Source organism: Phytophthora infestans, genomic scaffold, assembly GCF_000142945.1.
Source record: "Phytophthora infestans T30-4 supercont1.2 genomic scaffold, whole genome shotgun sequence".
Taxonomy (NCBI): Eukaryota; Oomycota; class Peronosporomycetes; order Peronosporales; family Peronosporaceae; genus Phytophthora; species Phytophthora infestans.
In genome coordinates this window covers 3,718,575-3,743,209 of record NW_003303757.1, presented here as the reverse complement: position 1 = coordinate 3,743,209, position 24,635 = coordinate 3,718,575, and the positions used below count along the sequence as shown (strand labels likewise).

Below are 24,635 nucleotides of genomic sequence, written 5' to 3'. Positions count from 1 at the left end.
GCCTAAGCTTAACTGATTTCCAGCGTTGATTTAATGAGGCCTTACGTAGGAGCGGAGGTTCTACGTAGGTCCCTAAATCGGAGGGCATTTTGGCAGTAAGGCACAACACCGTATTCCTTATGTGAGTGCCGGCGCACACTCATTTACCGCCACCTGAACTTGCAGCCTGTCCGTCCGTCTGTCAATAAGTCCGTCGGTTTCCTTTCTTGCTGCCTTTCCTACCTTTTCCCATAGTTACACTCGGCCTTTCTAATACATTTAAGCCCCTTCTTACCGACCGCGCCTATCTTTCTGACTCGACCTAACTATGCCAAAACTACAAATATATCCAAAAAGCGGACACAATTAGCTCGCGCCCTGATTGGGCAATATTTGCCGACCTGCGACACTGACTGGATCTGTCGCACGATTTTACTGTCTCTCGCCCTCGCTATTGAGCGTGATAAAACATTTCTGCCGAGCACGAAACGCATCGATTGGTTACAAACGACTAGGCGAACTGCGCTGATGATTGTATATTTACATTTAGCTACGCGACACCTGTCGTATGTACTGCAAATCGGGCACAGTAACCACTTTATTTTGTAAGAGCTATGCACTTTACTATTCTGTAAGAGCTCTCCACACTTCTTAAATAGATATAATTATTGTAGGCTTCACAGACCGCACTTTGTAAGGGCTCTGCGAAGTTATTTTCCACAAACTTTTCAAAGTAAAGACGATAATATGATCAATATGATTTCATTTTTATTAAAGTAGGCTTTACGACCTTTGCGTTAGCTGCACCCGGGCACCGCACTACGCGCGCATGGTACCTACGTGGAGGTGTTTAAAGTCGCTGTTATTGCTTAAAAGTATACTTTGCTCGAAAAATGAAAATAGCATTATTTAAGCGATTACATTTTTTTTCTAAATTTTTTTTTGTTTAATAATGAGTACCAGCATTAAATGGCCGTGTATTGGCTACTATTTTGACGTATTTTATTGTTAAAGCAATACATGCTGATGACATAATAAGACAACGCTTTTCACACTAAGTATTTCATTTAATAAAACACACCCAGCAGTAAATATCCGTTAAAATATCCAATACGTTTACGCACGTTATTAATTATAATAGTTTGCTCACAGTTTGCAACAAGGCGAGGCCCACGTGCAAGGCCAATATTGACATGCTTCTGCTGAATAGGTAGCGGTCTACGACGGACCCAGGGGCGCGCTGCATCTGCTGTGGGAAGCTGCAGTACAAAAATTACGCGTTTCGGACTATCAGTGAGCGGTACATCGTGCGGCGCTGTATTGCCTGCGAGAACGGCCTAAAAGCCGTTGATCTCTGGGAGGACCCCCACCCCCCTACCTGATATGACCGAAGTGCGCCGCCAGGAAAGCCTAACAAACGTCGAGAAGGCGATGGGCTCTGACTGCTACCCCAAGCAGAAAAATAGACACAGCCGCCCTCGCAAGCTGACCGCCGGAAACGCCAAGTACATCGAGCAAAAGAAGCAGCAGAAGAGCAAGTTATTGGTAAATATACCCTTTTAGGCCCCCATTTTCCCACTTTTTTGTTTTCACTATACCGGACTACAGTGCGAGGTTTGGAGCCGCACATACGGTAATCTTCCTATGGTGCAGTCAGTAGTGTTGACACACCAAAATAGCGTAGCGCGTTTCAAATAATATTTAGTACCTGGTATCTACTGTGGACAGCCGCAAGCTGGCCGTCCCTATCGGCATATGCGTCACCGTAGACGGCAAGTACACTCACTCATTTCTACACAAGATAAATCATGTTAAATGTACCACTAACGCTTACAGCCTATATTACACTAATGCGCGCTCACAATTGAATATACAGTATTGAGTGAGTACTACGCGCGAAAAAGTTGCTGTCTACATAGATGTGAGGACGTGTGCTGTAGTGTTGACCATACAGGTGTGCGTGACAGGTCAATATGTCGGTATGCAGTACTATACTTTACCTCCATGTCCATAATGGAAGAGCTAGGAGCTCGGCTAAGTCGCGGGTGACTATAAGCTGTACCCGCCGCGCGCGTATATATCGCGTTGACTACTGCTAGCAGACGCGCAGTTAGCTTGCCTGTATCACCGCGGTATGACCTGTGCACAGTTAGTAACGCGCTGGGTTATATAGACTGATACATCAGAAGCGTAAGCACAGTAAGCTTGCGCGACGATACAAAGGTACCGAGAAAGCAACAGTGACCCCATATATAGGTGTTGGTTACCACGAGCACGTGGCATATACACTCATGGGCGACCTGCGAGATGCACAGAAACATTAAGTAGCACGCCGAGAGATAAGTAGGCAGCGAATATACGTCATCCTATGTACACCAGCTACTATTCGACTCAAGTTTAAACACCACTACAATCTGATAATCTGCCTACAGCCATGTGGCTTGATGTGCTCGGCATACATATCAGATCCAGTAAATACCACTCGAAAGGATCTACGCCACTCCGTCAGTCAGTAACTATGCAATTAAGTCGGTAAGTAAGTCAACAGAGCTCATCCTATCATGCCCGAGTTAGAAAACGGACGGAACTGATTATTACAGTCAGTCTGATTAATTGTGTCGAGTCAGCGAGCATCGGTACATGTCCTTCATAGATATTAGGATATCATGAGCTCAGCGAGCCAGATCGAGGGGAGAATTCGGTAATTTTGGTGAACATCGGCATGATATTATGAGTTCAGCGAGCCAAAAAGAGGGGAGAAATCGGTAATTTTGGTGAACATCAGCATGTACTAGCGGTTATACACCATACTATGCATACGAAGTCGTATTTACTTGCTTTATCGGACCGTCGCTTTTAACGACACGGTAGCGAGTACCTCTCGGCTCGACGAAGTACTATCTGTCGCCAAATTCACCCGATGGCGTGGGATCCCAATACGTTTTGGTAGACGTGTTCTCTATCTCTAAGTTGTTTTGGAATCTCTTTTCCGATTTATGTTGAGGTTCAGCGCACCAATGATAATGACCCACATTATGAATAGCAGAGAGTGAGTTTGGAATGAAGCGCACCTCAGAGTGGTGCCAATTCAGTAGCGAAGCGCTCAATCGATAATTAAGACAAAAATGTTTCAGGGTAAAATGGTGCTCATCTTGCAGATACTTTAAACCCTGGTGGTAGCGACGAAATCTTCCCCTTTGCAACGATTTAGAGTCATGTCTACCTTTGCCATGACGATCAACAGCATTCAGCCGAGCTAGATCTATAACGCGCCTACCCATCTGTAACAGCCAGCTGCCAGATATACATAGCCATATGTGATGTTGTCAGAACTGACTTCAGGAAAAGCAAGAGATAGGTGGAGAGGCGGTTGGTGAGGCAGAACATGTGAGCACTAAGGATAGTGTGTACAGTGGCTTTTAATTCAAATGTAGTAGAACACGGAATATATATTATATCTAGCTTTGCTTTGAGTAAGGAATCAAAGCCCACACCAGCGCAGCGGAGGTGGGCGTCCCTCTCTACATGCCCTAGCGTCCGCGGAGCGGGCACCCAGAGCGCTAGTTCACCACCTCCTAAACTAGGAACCTGTCTGTTGTGTGTCTGTCACACTCCCTATCGGCCAGCATCAACATTTTCTTTCGCATGGCTACATCTCGCCTTTCTAATCCATTCTCCTCCCATCTTATCGACCACGCATAGCTTTCTGACTCGATCTAACTATGCCAAAATTACAATTATAGCCAAACCGGCTGCACGTTGAGCTCGCGCGCGAATTGGTCGATATTTGCAGACCTGTGACACTAGCTCGATCTGTCGCACGATCCGACCATCTCTTGCTTTCGCGATTGGACCTAAGGTGAATATTTCTGCCGAGCACAAAAGGCACCGATTGGATGCAAACAACAAGGAGAGCTGTGTCGACGATTGATTGTTTACATTTAGCTACGCAAAACCTGTCGTACGTACTTCAAATCGGGCACAGTAACCACCTCATTTTGCAAGAGCTCTGTGATGCGTTTTTTTACACACTTCCATTTTAAAAATATGTTTAAGTAAGATAAAGTACACAGACGCGCGGCTTTGCGTTTGCAACACACGAGCACCGAGCCTGAGGGCCGTTCTTAACGAAGCGGTAGTTTTGTAGGCTAGTAGTTTAGCATCCAGATGACAGCAGCTGTTGTCGTAAAGAATGGAGTTGGTGGTTTTAGTGCTGAGGTGAGAATCTGCCCTGATATGTCCTTCGCAAAGCGCCCATTTCAAGATCCCGTCAAGTACATTCGGACCGCCGACCCCGAGCTAGCAACTCAAGCTTAGCGTAAACGAAAGGTGGCAGCGTTGGTGCGGAGGCTCCGAAGGCTACTAGGCTAGTACAGGTACTAGCTGGGCTACGCAGCGACAAAGGAAACGATGGTATGACTGCTGACTTCCATCGTTGCTTGCCGCTCGCAGGACTGCCCCTGATGGAGAGAGTACATGCATTCGTGTTAGGACTGCTGGTCAATACATATAAAAAATGTCAAACGTACATGGACACCCGCTCAAACTCCCTCGATGTTGGGCGTAGACTGAGTCCGCAAATAACCCTAATTGTAGTCTGTGAACGTGAGCTTAAGACCCTCAGAGACATATGGTCGAGGACTTAGCCTACCAAAACACCCGAAACTACTGCTCGTAAAGAACGGCCCAGATGGGTGCATGCCCGCATGGTACCTACCTATTATTACTAGTATTTATTGCTTAAAATAATAAAATAGCATTATAATATAGTTAAACATTTCATTAAAGGCTGGTTCTAATTATTAAACAACATATCACAAGGTTTGTATTTTTTTATATTTTAATTAGTAATACCTTTTATTATTGTGTTTTAATAATAAATAACAGTATTAAATGACAATATTTTGACGTTTGTTTTGTTATTAACAATAGCACCTATATGATTTAGTAGTACAACGTCATATATGGCGTGTTTGCGATGCACATAAACCGTTATTGAGGGAAGCAAAATAGCATTTTGGGCCTAGATGAGGATCGTGACACAACAAGCGTAACGGTTAACATTGCATTCCGCTTTTAAGACGTTTCGGAAAGGAAACCTTAGTGCCAATCACCTCGAGCTGCTGTGGTTGACATTTACAGAAAAGATTGCGTTTATCTTGATCGATGAAGTCTTTGTGTTCTGTGTCGAGTTTCTGGTCCTGCTCGACCTGCGGCTCCGGGCAATCTACAGCAGTGAACAAGTGGTTGGCGGGCGGTCAAATTTGTTGGTACATTGCTTTTGCATACTTGCTGACACTGTTTTCTCAGATCTGGTACGGTGAATGTGTTTTGCATAGGTTGACGATTTTTGTACAGCTTTCAGCCACCGCGGGTACTTCGTTGTGAAAGGACTTCGATTTGACCACCACCTCCGACGTGCTGTTATCGGCGGATTTTATTTCGTTTGCTTAGCATTTATTTCCTCGAGACTCACATCGAGCAGTTGCTTGCGCGGTTTAGCAGTCCAACTTTTCAGCATGTCGTGCGCTCCCTGGTTTCTATCCTTCGGGGCAAAGGTGAACCGGTGCTGACGCTGCCTCGATTCGCCCCAAGAAAAATGCCGCTGTTTCTGCTTTGACTAATGAGCTAACGGTTTAAGACGTCGAGAATGATAAAGGCTAGATAGATGGTCTGACTATACTCGTCACAAGTAATGCTGATAAGGCAAGTTTGACGTCTTACACGGCCCTACGGCTTGCAACGAGGCAAAAAAACGCTTTTGCGCTGGAGAAGGCGGCTCCGGCAGGATTTGCCTATAGTCTAGGAGAAGATGGTGTATGACGAGGACGCAAACCCAGAACTATTTGCGTATTTTGTTACTGAAGCCCCTGCGAACGTGCTCAATAACAATAGCAGGAACGTTGGGTGAGGGACGCGTATGGAACAAAGTGTCGGCTTCATTTATTGGCCTGGGACGACGAAGAGAAACGCAGCATTGTATCTGCACAATTTGAAGTAGTGCATCGGCGCGGGAAGGCCCTCATCGATCTGCCATTCCCGCCTGACTTTTACAATGTTCGACCGATTATTACAAACGAGGACGGTGTACTCGCTGTTTAATGGTACCCGGAAAATAATCTGGAGACACTGTGGCTATACCATTCTGATGGTAGTCGGAAATGTAAGGCTAGTGTGGTGATTCCGATTGGTGTCATGGGGTTGAAGAGAAGAAATTAGAGTGTTCGTCATGGAGCTGGCGTTTTATAGGGGACCGCGCGAAATAGGGTAAACCCACCACGCGGTAGACCTTGCGTTCGTAATGACGGTATGGAATGCGCAAGGGTCAATCCTGAAACGCGTTCTGCTCTTTTTAGAACCGTCTTGGCCGCAAGCGCCGAAGTTGGGCTTTGAACATTTGTATGTCGGTATGTCTAGAGTTACCTCGCTTGATACATTGTAGTGTTATTCGCTATCCGGAGCTCCCCGAGGGTCGCGGATCCTAACGTTGCAGCCGAATAACTACACAACGAGATGGAGGATGGATAGTAGACGCGGATTGGTCAGTCGTTAGTGTACCGAGGACATTTATTGCCTCAACCCATGAAAGTTTGTATTGGTGTTGCGTGTACGAAGCTTACTTGCTTTTACTAAGATACATACGTATTTGTGTCGGCGTTGAGAGTGCGAAGCTCTCGACGGAGAGCTACGTTTTGATATATATTCCCTATGGCGATGCGCACGTAACTAGTTGCACCTTGCACTTCGAGCGCATGCAATATTTTAGAAAGTAGTCAGCTCCGTAGTCAAAGATAATCTCTTCTCCTTGGTCAATGTTTCTGGGCGCTGCGATTCCAATTCGGTACTTACCACTCCTCAGCTTGACAGTTAGGCTCACAGCTATGTTTACAAAGTCTTGACACGTTGACGCATCTCAAAACGTCAATATATCGCCCTGGGACGTACTCCATCATGTAGAGGGAGGGTCTGACCATCTCGCGTCGCTGTAGTTCTTCTTCTGTAATGATTTCGGTCACGTACTCTCTTAAGATTGCCCCTCTGCTAATAGCCTCCACCGCAAAGGCTACGACGCCTTTACCGGGTGCCTCTCGGACCTGAAGCTTAGCAGGATTCACTGAGTACTGTGTCCAACGTCTATTGCTACACAGGTTTCGCGCGCACGTATTTTGGTCGCACTCGCTGCGGCTCCGTCGTTGCGACATCTCTCTATACAGTCGACGGCGCAACCACATCGCTGTTGAGGCGCCGGGACTTTCTGTAGACCGCCTATATTCTCTGAAATTTGCTACGTAGCCCTTCTCGACGCGCTCAACGTAGGTTGCTGTCTGGCTGTCATTAACGGGCCGAGAGAACACGTCCAGTGTAAACTGCTTCAGTCCGCTAGCCGCCTCCGATCGTTTGCTCCCCATGATTCTTGTCAAAGACACTAAAAAATGGCGGAGGGAAGACCCCTCACTAAGGCGTTTATCTAGCCCTTTCGGCTCATTTTCTCAAGAATTTGTCTTTTCCATTTATTAGCCAGTACTTACCTGCTTGTATGTAGAGACATCAATCCGATTTTAGGTTCTATGAGTCAATTTGTTTGATTAAGTACCACAAAGCCGCGACGTGGTGGTTCATTTTGGCCCTAGCTTTGTTCGAGATTAATGCCGATCCACCGTATTTCGTCGCGGTCTGTATTCCTCCCGTGTGCGGCTGTGTGTTTGCGTCAAAACTAACATCTTTTGTACGGATGCTCCTCGCCCCCCCCCCCTTGAATCGGTGGTAGCCTTATTAACTCGCGTCGACGGCCTTGCTGGTCTTGATGGTGTCCAGAAGATTACCAACTCGTTCACCGACAAAGCCCAGCCGTGAACGCTCGAAACCTCAGCCACCCACGTGCTTCCACATCTGTTTTACAGATTGGTGTGCGAGGCTGGGCATGCTTTTTATATAGAAGCAAAATGCGATGCGTTTTACGCTTTTGCTGCTACGAATGGTTAACTCTCGGCGATGCAGACTCTCGACGGATACTTTCCGGATCTAGTGATTAACGAAGCGGAGAAAGCTATCGCTTCTGCTGGCTTTCATAACATACTAAGACGGATCTACAGTCGCAACATCCATTTTTGGCACCCTGACATCACCGGGCTTGCGGCGGGAAGTGGTGTTCTTCAGGCCGTTCAATTTCTTGATCAGTGCCTCCCTTCGAAGGAAGCAGGAAAAAATATTGCAGTCCCGCAGCGCTCGCGAAACCGTAACGTTACTTAATTTCTTTGTAAACGCCTGATTCGCATTGTGTTCGATCGGTTTGACGTAAGTAAAATAGCGTCCTCGGCCCCGTTGGATCTCGCGCGGTGGATGGTTCGGGTTTCGAGGCCGCTACTGCTTGTCCCATCCGCTGATGATGCTGTTCATCATGGAGATTTGGCGCTTCTGAAATGGGTAAACGGCCAAGGTGCAGCCGTGACAGCGGCAGCGATGGATTGCGCTGCGACTTTTGGATATTTTGATACCTCGCAATGGCTACATTGTAGCCGTCGGGAGGGTTGTCCCTCTAGTGCTATGTATGGTGCTGCTGGTCGTGGTCACTTTGCTATCGCTGTGTGGCTTTATACCCATTGGCGAAATGTTGTATCGGTCAGGCATTCTTTCTTGCCGCTATCATAGGGCACTTGCGGATAAGAAGCGGATGGCGGAAACCCGGGTTACCATCGTGCCCCGACAGCTGGGAAAACTACCGGTAGTATGCAGGTATATTATGTAAGCAATATACATGTACATGTATTATTAAATGGTTAGCTCGACGGCCTCTGGGCCAAGTTGAAAAACTGCAGGATCGAAGGCTGCTTCAATTTCAACGTGTTTTTCTTCTTCTTGGGGCGCCCTGGTTTTCGCTTTTCATTTGATGGACCTGGTACGTCTGTATCGCTGATTGTGGAGTCGAGTTGTGGAGCGTTTACGATTGGCTCTGGTACGGCTGGGTAGTAGGCCAAGAACTCCTGTGGTATCGAAAAATACTTTGCTGATAACGATTTCAACTTTTTCTCTGACAACACTTTGATTTGACAGCGCGGTAGCCGGACGCTGTGAATGGAAGCTTCCCAAATAGTGCGAACATGAGTTTCAAAGAGCTCGGTGATAAAAGCGTTTCGTATCTCATCGAGACTGTTCGGATTAATCATTGCATAGGTGCAGGCCTCACTATCCGGCGCGCTAACTGTTTTGCGCGCAATACAAACTCCTTGATCTATCTCAAAAAAATAGTTCGAGGTGTAACCTGATGGAGGAGAAATAAAGTATTTGCTGAGTAATGTGCCCCATTCTTCGAAAAAGGGTGGTCTGGTTTGTTGTGGTCGAGAATATCCCATTAACACTTTTTACATTGTTCACTTCTTCCACGAGAAGCAGTGATGCATATAAGTTCATTTTGCGTGTAGCACGCCTACACCATGCAATAACGCGGTCGGCAATGTTGTGAGAGTGACCAGGTAACAAGAAGCATAACACCACTTTCTTGTACGGGAACACCACGGAAAGCATCACGAAAAACTTCATGACCACCTTGGATTTGTTCTGTCCTACACAATTGTCAAGAAGACTCAAACTTATCTCGGCAGGTGGCACGCCATTGCGGGCATCATTTTGTAAGGTGGATAAGTGATATAGCAGTCTTAGGCTGCAAAGGGCATCGGCTCCCTTTACCCTGGGCGCGTTCGTCGTAGAAGTAGACGTTGTTTCGCTTGTTTGCAATATCGGCTACAACAAACTTCTGGATGATCAGGTTGCTGTTAAAATAATCCGATGACGGACGTGAATGGCCATAATGCGGCATCGATATTCCCCCACCAAAAACCTCCGCTTGTATTGGAACACGGGTCACATTGTGCTCGCCATCATCTTCACTATTCGGTTCAACAATGGTGTCATCATCGCAGGTGTCGTATGTGTCAGGAATAATGTCATCTGGTAGTTGTTGGTCCGGTGCATGCAAGGCCGTGTAAGATTTAATAAATTTTGACACAAACCTACGCTGAGCAATGGCCTCATTGATGTGCGTGGTTTTTCCTGTAAAATATTTTTCTTTTCAGCTTCACTGGTGTCGGGGTCATTCAACCGAATATACAGCAATCACAAACGTCTTCTGCAGCTCTTGTAAGCCGAACTCCCGGGTAATAGAAGTGCACATACTGCGTAAGCCTAGAGTAGCTTAGCGTTCGTGCGGTAGGTTCATTGCGTGTGATATCGTCAGCGTAGCGTGCATGAACCACGACCCACGTCAAATTGGGCTCAGTAAAATGTTGCCGTGGACGCCGATGAGCACATAGAAAGCCATCTTCTAAAATCCAAGTAGTACAGTGCTTTTTAAAGGCCTCAATGTACTCGTCACCAAAGGCGTGTCATGGTGCTGCCTGAGATCTGCGAGTATGCCACTCCTCAGGACCCAATTCACGAATCACGCGCAGACGATCAACACGTGAGCCACCGACCGGAATAATGGCCCGAATTTGACACTGCGATAGGCCTTGCTGCAAGAGATGCATCACGACGCCCTCAGACTGCTGCCACTCGGAGCCACCGTAGCGGGTGTCCCAAGAACTCCAATCCTCGCGCAGTTTCGGTACTGACTCCACGCCAAGTTTTCCGACAGCTCGACGGAATGCAGCCTCGCTTCGAGTAGGGCCCTTCTTACGCTTACGCCGGGGAGCGGTTGCTTGTGAACCTCCACTACGCTAGCCGTCTCGGAGGAGGCAGCATTAATGCGATAGACTGGGCCGCTGCTCAAATCCGCCTACTACTAATGCTTTTCAGATGCAGTTGTTGTAGTTCGCAATTGAACAAGAGCGGACTCCTGTGGTGAAGAACCATCTGTGGCAGAACTGGTTTCCATTGACCGCGTTCCGCGTCAGAGACGCAGCGAAACATTGGGCCAGCGAATCGGCATTATTAAAAGTGCCGAGCATGTATCGAATTTACTGTCGCCTTTCCCCTTACGGGAGAGCAACGAATGGGATTCCATTTTAGAAGCCGCCAAAAGCTACACAGAGGATAATCATCTTCGGTATCGCTGGCACGACTCACGCTTGACCAAGACTCACAACAAGTAAGTGTTGTTTTCTTTCACGACAGATATACGTAAAGGCACTGTTTCTTTCCATTTAACGCCACTGTTATACTAATATTAACTCTATATTATTTGAGGACCTTCTGAAGTGAAATTGCCTAGAAAGCTCAAGTGGTTGCTCAGAGTTTACAGGTGTACACACGGCTGCTACTCGAAGCCGCGGGGTAATGGGAAGCGGCAAAATGTTGTTCGCTTTCAAGGGTGTCCTGCGAGATTTACTGCAAGAGTAGAGAACTCTTCTGACGGTTGGAAAATTGTCATCAAGAACGAGGTATTGTAACTACTGTATCACTGTGTATATTCAGTTATCAATGTTTGCTGACTTACCTGTTGTATTCCTAGACTCAAACACACAACCAAGGTTAATAGTGACATTGCCAGCTCCTATTTCGGAGCAGCCTCTGCCGAGGATCATCCTGAAGTACTGAACACGTTAGCCGAGATGGTTCACGCCCGCGCTGAGCCTAGGCATCACTTCCTTCTTGACGGACAAACTAGGTAAATTCAAATGGCACGGGGTGTTATTCTCTATTTGATTTTAGCGCTAGGTGTTTTATGATGTTATGTTGATGACAGGGAGGCCTGTGACTTCACAGCAAGCCAGAAATATTATGCATCGCTTGGAAGGGAAGACGGATGCACAGAAAAAACTGAAAATATTTTTGAATGCAGCTGCGCAAGAGGAAGGCAGCGATGTCAATTTTTTTCAGGACCAATTGGATATCACGACGGCCATCGTGTGCCAGACGAAACAGCAGAAGAAACGCTTTAAGCTGTGGGGAGACTGCCTAGTGATGTAGATGAACGGACCAAACGGAGAAGAGAAATATACATTAAAAAAAAATTGCGTGTAAGTCCGTGTTTTATATGTAAATTACATATGCATATCTTAATAATAATACTAGTTTTGTATGAATTAAATGTTAGAGAACTACTACTTATTTAAAAGTTGGCTGCGTGGTGGCGAAAGGCACAATACGGTATATGTGTAAACCACAAACTAAAGGCGTTTTTATTGTCTAAAGGCTCGCTATCAGCGATTGTGACGTCGTTGTTAAAGGCGAAGTAACGCGTGCCGTCTGATAACAGTTGTGTCGTTACACTTTCGGTGCAAGAAATGCTAGCCTTTCGAAGAGGATAGTAATGTCTTCCTAACTTGTAAAGAAACGCTATTTATTACCCTCCAGTGTAGTACTGTACCTATCAAAAGTGCACACTTCGTAATAGATAACTTTCGTCTTTTTTATGCAGAAACCACATTCCCTAGATCATCCAGAATTTGCACCAGCTTCGTTACCAAAAACTTAAAGCACTCACCCGCTCGCTTTTTCCGAAGCTCCTTTCGAGGTGGAAGGACTTGAAGTGAAATACTGTCAGTCTTCTTTGACAGCTGGAAATATAGCCCACGATATCTAACTGTGTCGCTTAATTCCTTAATGGCGACAAAGTCGATGCGAACGTTTTCGCGCGTGGGCGACTCTAGCGTGACTTTCGTTGCGAACGGATCTCCGTTTCTGGCCTCATGAAAGCAAACCCTTTCATGAATCGTGCTCCACCAAGCTTTGCCTGGCGTCGATACTTGAGAAAAAACTATAACGCGGAGGCTGAGTTCGTTTCTCAGGAAAATTTCGTGACATCCATATTCGCGAATCAAAGCGCAGGCTCGCTCATAGATCCAATTGCCATCCTTTCGAGAAAATATAATCTTCGCATATCGGGGACCTTTTTGAGTTGTCAAGCAGCACCGAATGGTTAGTCGTAGCATAGTGGCCTCTGACGCTCCATCACCATTTAATTGACTAAGTAGTGCGCGAATACTTGGCTCTTTAGTATTACAAACGTTCGACCAGCTCGATTTCAGATTAGGAAGGTCGTTGAAACGAAATTTACGATTGACATCAATGTGTACTGGTATCTGGAATAGCGTCTGTCCGAAGCAAGCTTTCACAGTCATAGGACCCTTAATCTTCTTTTTGTGGAGAGCTCTCGCAACTGACTGGAAGTAATGGTCACCAAAAGAATTTGAAACACTCGCAGCTGAAAGTTTGTGCTCCGGCTGCGCCAGTGATGGCAAGGATCCCCCCTTAACCCACAGTGCTAAACCCGACAGGGAACCCCCTCGAATCAGTTCGTAAGGATACTTCTCAGTATCGACGTCGCACCACAAAGCCCGATCAGTTCGGATGAACCTCCATTCGTAGCTTCGAACGTTGCGAGCAACTCGGCTTCGCTTACCCTGGGTAGTTAAATAAAAAACGTTATTCGCTTTCAGATCGAACGACTCTTGACCAATTGAACGTCTCTTGTGCTCCTGAATTGCATTGTTCTCCTGCTGTGAATATTGCTGAGCACATGCGCTTATTGTGCGCCTGTCGTAGCGAAAGCGCTGCCGAATAATTACCACCTTTCGCGAAACTCCGTCAGGAATGCAGACAACATAGCCTATGACGTCTTTCATTGCTTCGTTTTTTCTTATGCGATCTGTTTTCAAGATGTCCCAAACTATCACTCAAATCTTCTTATGAAGATTATTAATACATGTAGTGCATAATATCCCAGCAAGTATTTTTTTTATCGAAGTAGGAATTAATGAGCTCAGCGATATCTTTGAGCAGCATCTTACAGCTCAAAGTTCCATTTGGCAACATGAATATATCGCGTAGTTGCAGAGCAGGGCAACGTGACTAAACATGCTCCTCCCTTGCACAATTTTCCTGTATCTCCTGTGCCGGTATTATACGCTTTGTTTTTAGACTGGCAAAGAACTCGCAGGGTGTCCACAGGCAGCAGCAGCAACAAATGAATGAGTAAAACAACACCTTTCAGCTCTTGCTTTTGTACACCACTTCAACCAGTCGGATCGCCAGGTCGTTGGCGCGGTACATGAATCGATTGCGATTTCGCTTAATGCGTGCGCTCCCAGCATCGATGAGGAAGCTCCGATGAGCGATGGGGAACCCCCCAATCGATCTGCCACGAATCTTGCTGCAATAAAAGTTGCTGCTCTGCCAACCGTTTTCGAGACTCACATTCCGAATTTCGCCAAGAAGTCCCCAAGTCACCAAATCTTCAAGATGTTCAGCCGAATCATCCTTTTTCCACTCGTGTCCTGCGCACTCGCTGTAGTGGGCGTCACCTCGGCTGCATCCAACCTACCAGTGATCTTCTTCCACGGCATCACTAGGACGTACGAGGATGGCAACAACTTTGTGGCCAACCTCACCGCTGAGGGTCGCACCGTGGCATCGCTCTCTTTCTGTGACGGTGAGTGCTCGATCCAATCTCTTCTGCTTCAAGTTCCAGCGGCGGTTAAGGCGGTGCGTGAGCTGGTATCCAACAACTCGGTGTACGACGATGGCTACATTTTCATCGGACATTCGCAGGGTGGTCCCATTTCTCGCGCTGTGATGGAAGAAATGAACGAGCACAAGGTCAAGCGCTACATCAGTCTCGGTGGTCTACAGAACGGCCAATTCATCGGCCCCGAGCGGGTAGAAAAGTCCATTGCGGACGGTGGTGCGTTCTTCAAGGCAATCATCCCTGAAACCGCGTACAACTACAGTGCTTACAAACCTGAGGACTATTACGGAAAGCTGCAGAAGGAATTCGTGCTGTACACCATCGAAAACCCCGATGCCCAGTACACGTTCTCGCAGTTCACTGTCAACCGGTGGCCACAGTTTGGCAGCTTTTCCACGGCCAACTACTTCCTCCCAGTCTACAACAACGTGAATCACTGTCTGCCTGGTGACGACCAGTGTATCTCCGACCAGCGACGCCGTAAGGCTAACTTCCTTAAAGTCGAGCAGGCCCACTTCTTCGCTTCACCTGCGGATGACATTATCATGCCGTGGCAGAGCTCCATCTTCGGCCGCTACTCGGAGGTGGACACGATCGAGGAAATCGAGACCCAGTACAACAACCTCACCGTGGTGGACATGAAGGACACGCTGGAGTACACTTCTGACACGTTCGGGTTGCAGACGCTGGACAAGCGTGGCGGGTTGTTTCTCCATACTGCCGAGAATATTAGCCACAAGTGCTGGGTCGAGGACGAGGGTGACTGCGTGTGGGCGAAGGTGTACGACCAGTACCTCTACTCAACGTTGGTGTGAGAAGACTTCCAAGAGAACTATCAGTACAAAATGATACTACTTAATACCTAAGCACGGCGTATTACTACACCAAGTCACAGGGGTAAAGTCATAATTCGACATTGGGGTCGTAGCAGTGATCCTTTGACTGAAGTGCTTGTTTAAAAAGAAAAAGAACTTCACGCTAAGCTTTAAATAATGCGTCATTTCCGAGTTACCGGTGTACAGTACCTATAGTGACAGACCAAAACTGAGATATCCAATATTCTATTTCAGAGGGGCAACCATTGCCACAAACTTTGACACTCTTTGAGATCCTCCCAAACATGTTGATGAAGATGCTGACCCGACCGGCGCTGTCCGTGGCGCGCAAGGAGCTGTCCCCGGCGTCGGTGGCGCTGTTCAGCTCTGCGCGTGACCAGAACCCGAACGTTTTCTTCGACATCTCGATCGGCGGCCAGCCCAGCGGTCGTCTGGTCTTCGAGCTGCGCGCGGATGTGGTGCCCAAGACGGCTGAGAACTTCCGTCAGCTGTGCACTGGCGAGGCGGGTGTGGGCACGTCTGGCAAGCCGCTGCACTACAAGGGAAGCAAGTTCCACCGCATTATTCCCAACTTCATGTGCCAGGGCGGCGACTTCACGCGCGGTAACGGCACGGGCGGCGAGTCCATTTACGGCGAGAAGTTCGCGGATGAGAAGTTCTCACTCAAGCACGAGGGCGCGGGTGTGCTTTCCATGGCCAATGCCGGTCCCAACACTAACGGCTCGCAGTTCTTCCTCACTACTGTGGACTGTCCGTGGCTGGACCAGGCCCACGTGGTGTTCGGACAGGTGACGGAAGGCCACGACGTGCTCAAGGTCATGGAGGAGCAGGGCAGTCAGTCCGGTGCCACCCGCGCCACCGTCGTCATTGAGGACTGCGGCGAGCTCAAGAACTAGATATAGAGCGCCCAGGACAGTACAAGAGCAGTTTTTTACTTGAAGTTTTAATTGAGACGCTGCCGGTTCGGTAATCTGTTGTGCTGGATGTAAAAGTTACTGGAACTAGCTTAGTGAAAGGTGAGATTAGCTACGGCCAGTTGAGTGGGTGCCGTAAGGATGAAGGTGCTTTTAGAGATACTACAGGGTCTGAGTCTCAAATGCTGCAACGTTTGAGAGTTGACGGGGTGGAGACGACCATGCCGGACGTCGAACCCTGCCATTCGTCCCTCTCTGTCAACCAGCAACAGCATTTCTGCAGCTTCGGGTTCATTTGGTAACCGGGCGTTGATGTTGCGTAGTAGAAGAGGAGTCGCCAATGCGTCGCTGGTGCCGAACGAGAATCGCTGGATGACACATTGCTGCACACAGTCACGGAGCTCCAGACCCCACGAACAGGAGGAGGTTGGAGCTGAATCGTGACCCGACTCGAGTTTATACAACACTTGGACTGATCCAGATTCAGATCCCACGAACGTCGCCACGCCCTGGTCGAGAGTTGGACGAATGTTCAGCCTCCACTCGTCCGTCGGTGCTATCTCGTCCTCGTTCGACGCATTCATTGCTGGGTCTGCGAACACTTTGACCATACATCTTCCCTCCCCGTATCTGACTGGTCCAGTGTATTTCACCACGATGAGGAACGGGTGGATGCCTGCGTCACTTGATTCCATCACCTCGATGCCTCCTACTGCCACGTGAACTTGCTTACTCTTAGCAAGACCTGGCAGCCGCTTCTGTCGAATGTAACTCGATGGGAGGAGAACTATTTCTCGGTACACCACCTCTTGATCAGCTTTCTTGCCTCGTGGTGCTTGAGGCTTCAGCTTCGTTCTCGATCTTTCTTGAAGCGTCTTTTTAGTTGATCGAGAGATTGCTCGCTTTGGAGGTGTGCGGTGTACGTTGGAATCTCGAGTGGGTTGATGACCTTCTGATGGTTCCAACGCGTTAAAAATGTTGACAAGCAAGACACAGTTGCGGTTCGTCACAATGAGAGCGTTGGATGGTCCAACAAAAACAATCCGGTCGATGGAGGCTCCTTCGTGTCGTGATGAATTTCCAGACGACGGCGTGAGCTCAAACCGCGACAGTAATCGCATTTCACAAAGATCAAACACACGAAAGGATCCATCGCTGTATCCTGCCATGACCATCGACTGAGCAATACCATCAGGAGTAGGCGAGAAGGGATTCACTGCGAAACACGTACAAGTGCAAACGGCAGAGTCAACCTGAAACGCTGCAATCTCTTTCGCTAGTTCCGGAAGCCAAACTCGAATGGCATTGTCATTTGCTGCGGTTGACAAAACGACGGCCCCTTCGAGTGCCCAAGACGCAGTGGAAGCAGCCAACGGGGGCGTCTCCCGTAGCACTTTAGTTGTCGGTGACGCATCGAAATGGACAAGAACAGCAGTACCGTCGGCGGTGCATGCAATGCCGAGGTCTCGAGCAGGGTCGACAGAGATGCTACGCAGCAAACCACCTCCATTCAGAGCAATCTTGCACAGAAGTGGCACTCCTGCTCGAGCCATTCGCTGCCAGTCCACTTGCACCCGACCCGAATGTTTCGTTGACAACATGGGCAGTCCGTGGACATACAGCACGTTCTCGGTTGTGGAGCCTGTAATGAGCAAAGACTTCGCAGCTGAGGTCACCCATTCCATGAATTCCACTACTTTTCGAGAAGAACCGACACCATCCACTTGGTTGCTGCACTTCTTCATGGTCGGTGGCAATAGTAAAAGCTGACTTGTTGCGATGAATGTACTGCGGTGAAGATCGTAGAAGTAGCAGTACCGGTCGTTGTCGATGCCTACGAGGTAGCGTAGTCGATCGGTTGTGCCTTCCTTGTTGAACAGACTGACAAGCTGGACCTGCGTGGGGAAAATACCAATTAAGGACTTGATCTCCGCTTTTGGTACTTTATCAGAGCATTTGCCCTTTTCGTCTAGTTGAATGTTGAGCGTGTAGATACTGCTGCGCTCAGCTGAGACTTGTAGCAAGAGAAAGTGGGAAGCGGATGTAGCTAGAATTCGTCGAACGTCTGTGGGTAGAATTCCGTTGGAGTTCAAGCTGGACCAGATGATGCGTCTTTGAATTGTACTAGCAACAGCAACAACCGCATTCTGCAACTCGCTAGCTTCACATGCCATGCAGATGAGATCCTCGCCATTTCCTTGTATGGAACACTGGGCGAACGTCAGACAAGTGACAGCACGAGTATCTGGTAGAAGAGGGATCAGAACTCGATCATTTTCTTTCGATGTATCGGCTCCACCACAGCGAGAAACGGATCTAACCACAACACCATCAAACCGAGACGAGATCGTCGCGACTTGCTGGCCACTTGGCGACAGCTGCATCACGACAATTTCTTCCACATGATCCGTCTCGAGCGAGCAAATATCATCACGAAAACTGCGTTCCCCCGAAGCTATATCCTCCACAACTAAGACAGAGCCTGTGGTGGTAAGTAATTTACCCGTCGAGTACGACCAAGCAAACTTGGAAGGGTTAAAGCCACCAACGACGCTACAGAGTGCAATGTCACCACATACACTTGTCGTTGTAACGCTGGTTGCTGGGACATCAATTTCCTGGAAATCTGTCAGCAAACTATCAATGCTCCCACGTTGTGCAGCTCCACCTCCTGCATTCAGCATAAGAGCATCGGCGTCCAGTCTCAGCTTGAAATTCGCCTTGGACGATGCTGCAGTGACATTCGCAGACAAAGTCTGGTCTCCATTCGTGTTTTCATCATTCATGTCATTTTCGTCGTCGCCCCCTGCCAGGTTGAACCACCTTCCGTCCAGTGGGCCGCTCTTTTCCCGTGGGGACGATGGCGACGAGTCTCCGTGGAATTGCCAGACGCATATCGCGTTCGACTCACCCGCAGTGACAATGCTTTTCCCACCTTCAGTGAACGCCAACTCATTAATTTTCCCCGTATGACCGAGGAAAGACTGATTCATCCGACCGATTCGACCTCTGTCATCCCAATTCCACACTCGGAGAGACCCGTCCGCACCCCCAGTAGCCATGTATTTAGCGTTTGCACTCACCACCAACGCACTGATTCCATCTTGACCAAGAAGCGGCATCGATTGAACGAGTTCGCGTCCTGGTAGAGAGAAAATGTGAAGTCGGTCATTGGACGATAAGACTAGCAACTCGGACGAGTGGTTGGAAAAGCGTGCAAGCTTCAATATTTCTTCTTTTCCCTGTTTAGGAGGCCGCACCGTGGATATCACACGCAGTGAGCAGGGATCGAGCATCACGACACTCTGACGATCACTACTGACCAAAGCCAGCCATTTCTTGTCGTAACTAACCTCAAAACAACCGTCTTCGGGATCAAAATCGGCCAGCAGCATCTTTAGCGGCAAATAATCTTGCTGTCGAGCGTCATAGAGACACAATTGCTTCCCTCCACCGGAAGTAAAAAGATGCTGAGCATCAGTATCAAACGCAATGTGTCGAATCGAGCTCTGATGTTGCCGAAACTCGTGTAACATACTTGACGGCACCTCATCAGTAGCGGCACCTGTAGCCTCAGCTGTGCGATGCACGTCGAAGATTCGCGTGTATCCTGAAGCAAAACCTACCGCGACAATTCCACTTTTCACCGGCGAAGCTGCAACACTCGTCACCGGGTCCTGTTGGATGTCAAACTCGTAAAGCTGGTGTCCCGACAAAGTGTCCCAAACTCGCAAAGTACCATCGTCGGCAGCTGTTACTAACTCGCTCTCAGTACCGACACCACAAGTGTCTTCCAGAAGTAATGAAGTCAATGGGGATCTCCAAGGTGCAGGTGCCATCGCTGTTACCTTCTTTGTGTGAGATCGCAGTAAAGTTGCGTACTGTTGGCTCGCGATATCCAGCACTCCGATGGCGTTGTTGCGACTGCCGACAATCACTTTCATCCCATCTGCGGATACATCCAAGCAGCTCACACCTGCCTCGTGTTGAGCTTCCAAGAAGAAATCCGTGAAATCCAATGGCCAGACTCGGAGAAAACAGTCGTCCGACCCAGTGACGCAGAACCCCTCGTTAACCGATAGGCAATTGATACTGGCGTCGTGGAGCTGGTACACGCAGATAACCTGTTTCAAGTCGTAGTCGATCACCAGTAGTGTACCTAAGCTGGACGATACGTATAGAGGACGTACGCGGTGGATATTGGACGGGTGAGAATCGACAATTGTGTCGAAGCCAATGTCTGTAAATACAGTTCCGCGAGAATATTCGTTGAGAATTACAGGACACCCCGTGAGGTGGCCAGTGTTGGGATTGACGCGCCAGTAGCGGATATTCTCCCGTCCACAGGACACAAGATGGTAATGATCTTGCTGTTCGTATGGGGAGAAAGAGATGATTTCAATGGGGAAATCGGACGTTTGTCTTGCCATGAGACTCACTGTCGCAGAGAGAGGAGGGTCTGGCGTTCCACGGAGAAGAGAAGTGCAGTCCCAGATGAAGATTTGAGTTCGAAAACACTCATCGCGACCCACGACGCAGAGCACAAGACGGCGTTTTGATAGCGGGGAGAAGCACATTGCAGGAACCCCCTTCGCTTGCGCCTTGATGATGGTGATACAGTCGCGAGTTGCGAGATTCCAGAGCCTGATCCCATTTTGTTTCGACTCCTTTGGTATTTCTGCTGATGCCAGAAACCTTCCGTCGGTTGTGGCTGCAAGAGCGCAAACTGCACTGAGGTGGCCGTGCAAGAAGTGTTCTCTGGTTGCAGTAGTTGACCCACTTGTTTCCATTGAACCTTTCGCAGCTTCCATACTTGTATTGTTCTCGGAGCTTTTCGCCTTGTATTCGGCGCAAAACTCTCGATAAACGATTGTCGAGGAGCTTGTATAGACACATGCTGAGCCGTCTGGAACCCAAAGCAACACGCGAGCGAAGTCGTTGGAAAAGCCGATGATTCGATCGAGTTCCAGGATTGGATCTGGCCACTCGGCTTTGGTGGAAGATGAGACGATTCGAGTTCGCAGTCCTTGCTTCATCCCTGGCGCGAACGTCGAAGTAGGTGAGCGGAGCGGCGATTGATACGCGGCGTCAATAGACTCTCGAGTGTTTGCTGACTCCGTGGTGAGAAAGACTCCAGCGTCGCGCAAAATCTGATCAGCCTGTGCAATAGCAGCCTCAGTAAAGTACGTTTATCATGCGCTTCAGTTGCTGCATTCCGTTGGAACGAACCTTTGACAGGATGTCATTTCTGTCTCGACGAATGTTTGCGTCTCTTGTTCTTGGTGACGATTGCGTGCTGACTTGGGCTTGGACTTCGTGTGTCGGAGGAGATTCCTCGGTTTTGGTGTCGTGGTGAACAGCGCTTGTAGATTCATGCGAGTGTCGACGCGTTCGGACTGGTGTGGGCGTGGCAGCGATACGAAGATCCTCCTGTTTCGAGTGCGGGTGGATATCATGACCAAGTGATGAATCGTCATCTGGAGGCAATTTGAGCCAACCGTATAGGTCGCCAGAGTCACCAGGAAAGCGAAGAGAGCTGGGCAAAGTCTACGAAACGTAAGACTCAGAACACCCATTTATTGGATACGAGTATGAACGTACCGTTGGTGTGTACAGCGTTGGAGACACGAAGAAGTTTCGCAAATTCATCGAAGCACACAACGTGATGGTCTAGAGCACAGTACGGGGTTGATAAACTGTGAAGATATACAATTAGGCGATCATTGTTACCTTGAGGTGACGATAGGTTTCTCTTGCGTATTGATTAAAGGAGTGGAGCTCCAGCAAGCGCGCCATATCCACCACGACCACAGTCCATCGAGTATCCAAACTACACAGCACCAAAGTCGTCGTTAGAACATTATCTCATCGCCCCACTTCGACATCATCGTCGAACCTTAGTGGTACCCTGAGCACAGTCCCCGTGCTTCGGAAAAGCTGGTAAATGGAGCTCAGTGCAAAGCGCAACGCTGTTTTTCTGTTCGTCACGAAGTCGAGATGAATCGTCATCGGTAGATCCCCAATCCGCCGAAGTTGCAGATACGCGTAGCGTCCTGTCAGACCCAGTCCATGTGTCCCCTTTACTGCATCCCTCGGAACTCTTAAGTAGTTGGTAGCTGCGATGGCTCCACGAATCTTGAAGACGTTCTTGTGGATATGCTGATCCTGGATTTCTTCGACGTCACCTTGCGTGTACCAACCGACGTTGCGATGTGTCATGCCGAACTTGATGACCTCCACGAACGGATCCTGCCACACTGTAAGCGAGTGGGTCTCAATCACCAGAGTGTAGCAGCAGCTTCAGAGCGTACCTGGCATCACTGCAGAGCTAAATGGAGATGCCATTTGCTGTCTCCGATATCACTGGTCCCTTGTTAGCGTAAGCGTGGATTTGACAAACTGTTGGGGTCCGTATCCGACTGTTCGCGAAGTACTACATGCTGTATATTTACGTTTAGATGCCTCGTTCACGTAGTAGCTCCTGGAGGCACTTGCAAATTGATGCTGTGATGAGGTCTCCGTTAAAAATGGGTCGGATCATCTCGACGTGTTTCTGGAGTGCAGGGTCGCCAGGAAGCATATTGTACCGATACACGACTGTCCACCTCAGCGTCACGGACTCAGTTTTGTCGGTTGATGACTCAATTCGAGGCGTGAGGGTCAGTCCGCAAATGCCAAACTCTACCGAGTTACTTGGGTACAATGGATCGTTCGTGATGGTATCAAGGTGAACGGTGGCATGAGTTGTAGTCAGCCCCGAACACAACACTTGGTTCACTGTTGCTGGCAATCCGCCTGCACTTTCATAGTTCATTTGCCAGTATACTGGAGAAGCTTCGTCGTTGAGCTTTGATTGCGATACGTTCATTCTAAAATGGTGCTTCAACGACGTAGGGATGAAGTCGAAAAACGCCAGGGCGCCTGCGTACACATCTTCCAGCGAGGGGTGTGGTATTTCAGACATGAAGACACTGGTGACCACTGTGGAGTCCACGCAGCCCGTGACGTCAATGTGGGAAATCGGTAATATTGATGATGGCTGGGTGACATCTTTGACTTTGTCGACGGTTAATTGGGTCATGATCGATGGTATAGTTGCCAGAGCGCGTTTATTGTGGCTTTTCAGAATATAACTTCTATCCTCGGCATCGTGTCCCAGACGGGTGTCGAAATGGAGCGCCTTGGATAGTTTGTCGCCATTCGATTCCAGTGGCGCTCGAAGAAAAGACGACTGCAACTTTGCAAACACAATTTGTTACTGCAGGAATGTTTCATGCAACTGTTTGTGTTTGGCCAACGTTTGGTCGACTTTGTACTTCGTGCCGGCAGAGTGCAGCGCTGCAGTCAGGATGCGCTTGTCGGGTAGAACCCTGGTCCATTTGGCGTGCAGATCACAGAGTTCTTCTTCCAAAGAGGCTACTTGTTGGACATTGATGTAAGAGCCAGCCAACGGGCAGGCGACCGGAAGCCAGACCCCCAAGGACCTTTACGCAAGTGTCGAGTCGACAATGTTGAAGGTACGACATTTTGACTTGGTTTCACTATTGGGACCAATCAGATCGAGTGTAGGCGCGTGTCTTTTCAGGTTATTGTGTAGTGTGCATGTAGAATCCAACTAAAAACTCCTTTGAATGTATATCTCACTTTCACTTCTACCTTCTGCCGAGCAAGTGCCAAACCAACAGGTTTTGAGCCCAATGGTCAACAACTCAGACGCAGACGCTGCTACGGAGGCAGTCCCCGCCTCCCCCGCCGCCCACGAAAGGGGCGAAGAACATCACGAAGAGAAGGTCACGCCGGACGCTGGAGCGCTCGCGGCTCTCATCACTAAGCTCACGGCCAAAGTGGACAGCTTAGAGCGGTCGCTGGAGACGCACCAGCAGCGTGCGGCCGTCACGCCACCCGGTGCGGGGGCTGGGCTGGGCCAGAGCGTGTACCGTCAGGCACTGCAGCACGGAGGCAGCTTGGGCATGCAGCGCATGCAGATGCATGAGCTCGGCGCGTCGAACTTCGGTATGGGTGCGCGGACGCCTGGGGTTTATGGTGGTCCTGGTGCTGGGCAACAAGCAGGAGGCACACCGCTCCAGGCCCAAGCAGCAGCTCAACAGGCGCCACAGCAACAACAACCAGCTGCGCAGTACCAAGCACATCGACCTTCGCCGCTGCATCTCAACGAGAGAGTGCCGCAGCCCAAGAATGCGAAGCTCTTCATGCGAAACTTCGACGGCAGCGAGGTCTACAAGGGACTTGGGAGCGGTTTCGAGCGTGGGCGCTGCTGTTCATTAAGCAGATCGAGATGGCGGAGCAGTCGTGTGGCTACGCCTGGCCTGAGCGCTACAAGGTGAACAAGTTCGGCCAGCATCTACGTGGTAAAGCTGAGCTCTTCTTCCAGCAGCACATCATGCGCTGGTGGGCCACGCAGCCGACGCTCTGGTTTGTGATGGATCAGATGCACTTGTCGTTCAAGCGGGCGCTCTCGACGCAACAAGGAATGAAGCTCTT

The 24,635-nt window shown here is 48.9% G+C and overlaps 4 protein-coding genes across 4 annotated transcripts; 2 read left to right on the top strand and 2 right to left on the bottom strand.

The window, feature by feature from the left end:
• Positions 1 to 9,632: 9,632 nt before the first annotated feature.
• On the bottom strand, positions 9,633 to 10,294 carry PITG_01696 (uncharacterized protein; the record flags this gene model as incomplete). The annotated part of the gene is made up of 5 exons (XM_002908271.1): positions 9,633 to 9,657; positions 9,729 to 9,814; positions 9,878 to 10,026; positions 10,076 to 10,148; positions 10,283 to 10,294. 5 exons carry the CDS (start codon positions 10,292 to 10,294, stop codon positions 9,633 to 9,635), a joined length of 345 nt encoding a protein of 114 aa, XP_002908317.1.
• Positions 10,295 to 14,025: 3,731 nt separating this feature from the next.
• On the top strand, positions 14,026 to 15,198 carry PITG_01695 (uncharacterized protein; the record flags this gene model as incomplete). The annotated part of the gene is made up of 1 exon (XM_002908270.1): positions 14,026 to 15,198. One exon carries the CDS (start codon positions 14,026 to 14,028, stop codon positions 15,196 to 15,198), a length of 1,173 nt encoding a protein of 390 aa, XP_002908316.1.
• Positions 15,199 to 15,494: 296 nt separating this feature from the next.
• On the top strand, positions 15,495 to 16,180 carry PITG_01694 (peptidyl-prolyl cis-trans isomerase 1; the record flags this gene model as incomplete). Its single annotated transcript, XM_002908269.1, has 1 exon — positions 15,495 to 16,180. One exon carries the CDS (start codon positions 15,504 to 15,506, stop codon positions 16,113 to 16,115), a length of 612 nt encoding a protein of 203 aa, XP_002908315.1.
• A 2,735-nt stretch (positions 16,181 to 18,915) lies between these two features.
• PITG_01693 (uncharacterized protein) lies at positions 18,916 to 22,352 on the bottom strand (the record flags this gene model as incomplete). Its single annotated transcript, XM_002908268.1, has 9 exons — positions 18,916 to 19,039; positions 19,080 to 19,681; positions 19,724 to 21,163; positions 21,266 to 21,292; positions 21,363 to 21,467; positions 21,531 to 21,563; positions 21,735 to 21,803; positions 21,864 to 21,963; positions 22,030 to 22,352. The coding sequence occupies 9 exons, from the start codon at positions 22,350 to 22,352 to the stop codon at positions 18,916 to 18,918; spliced, it is 2,823 nt and encodes a 940-aa protein (XP_002908314.1).
• Between the last annotated feature and the right edge of the window lie 2,283 nt (positions 22,353 to 24,635).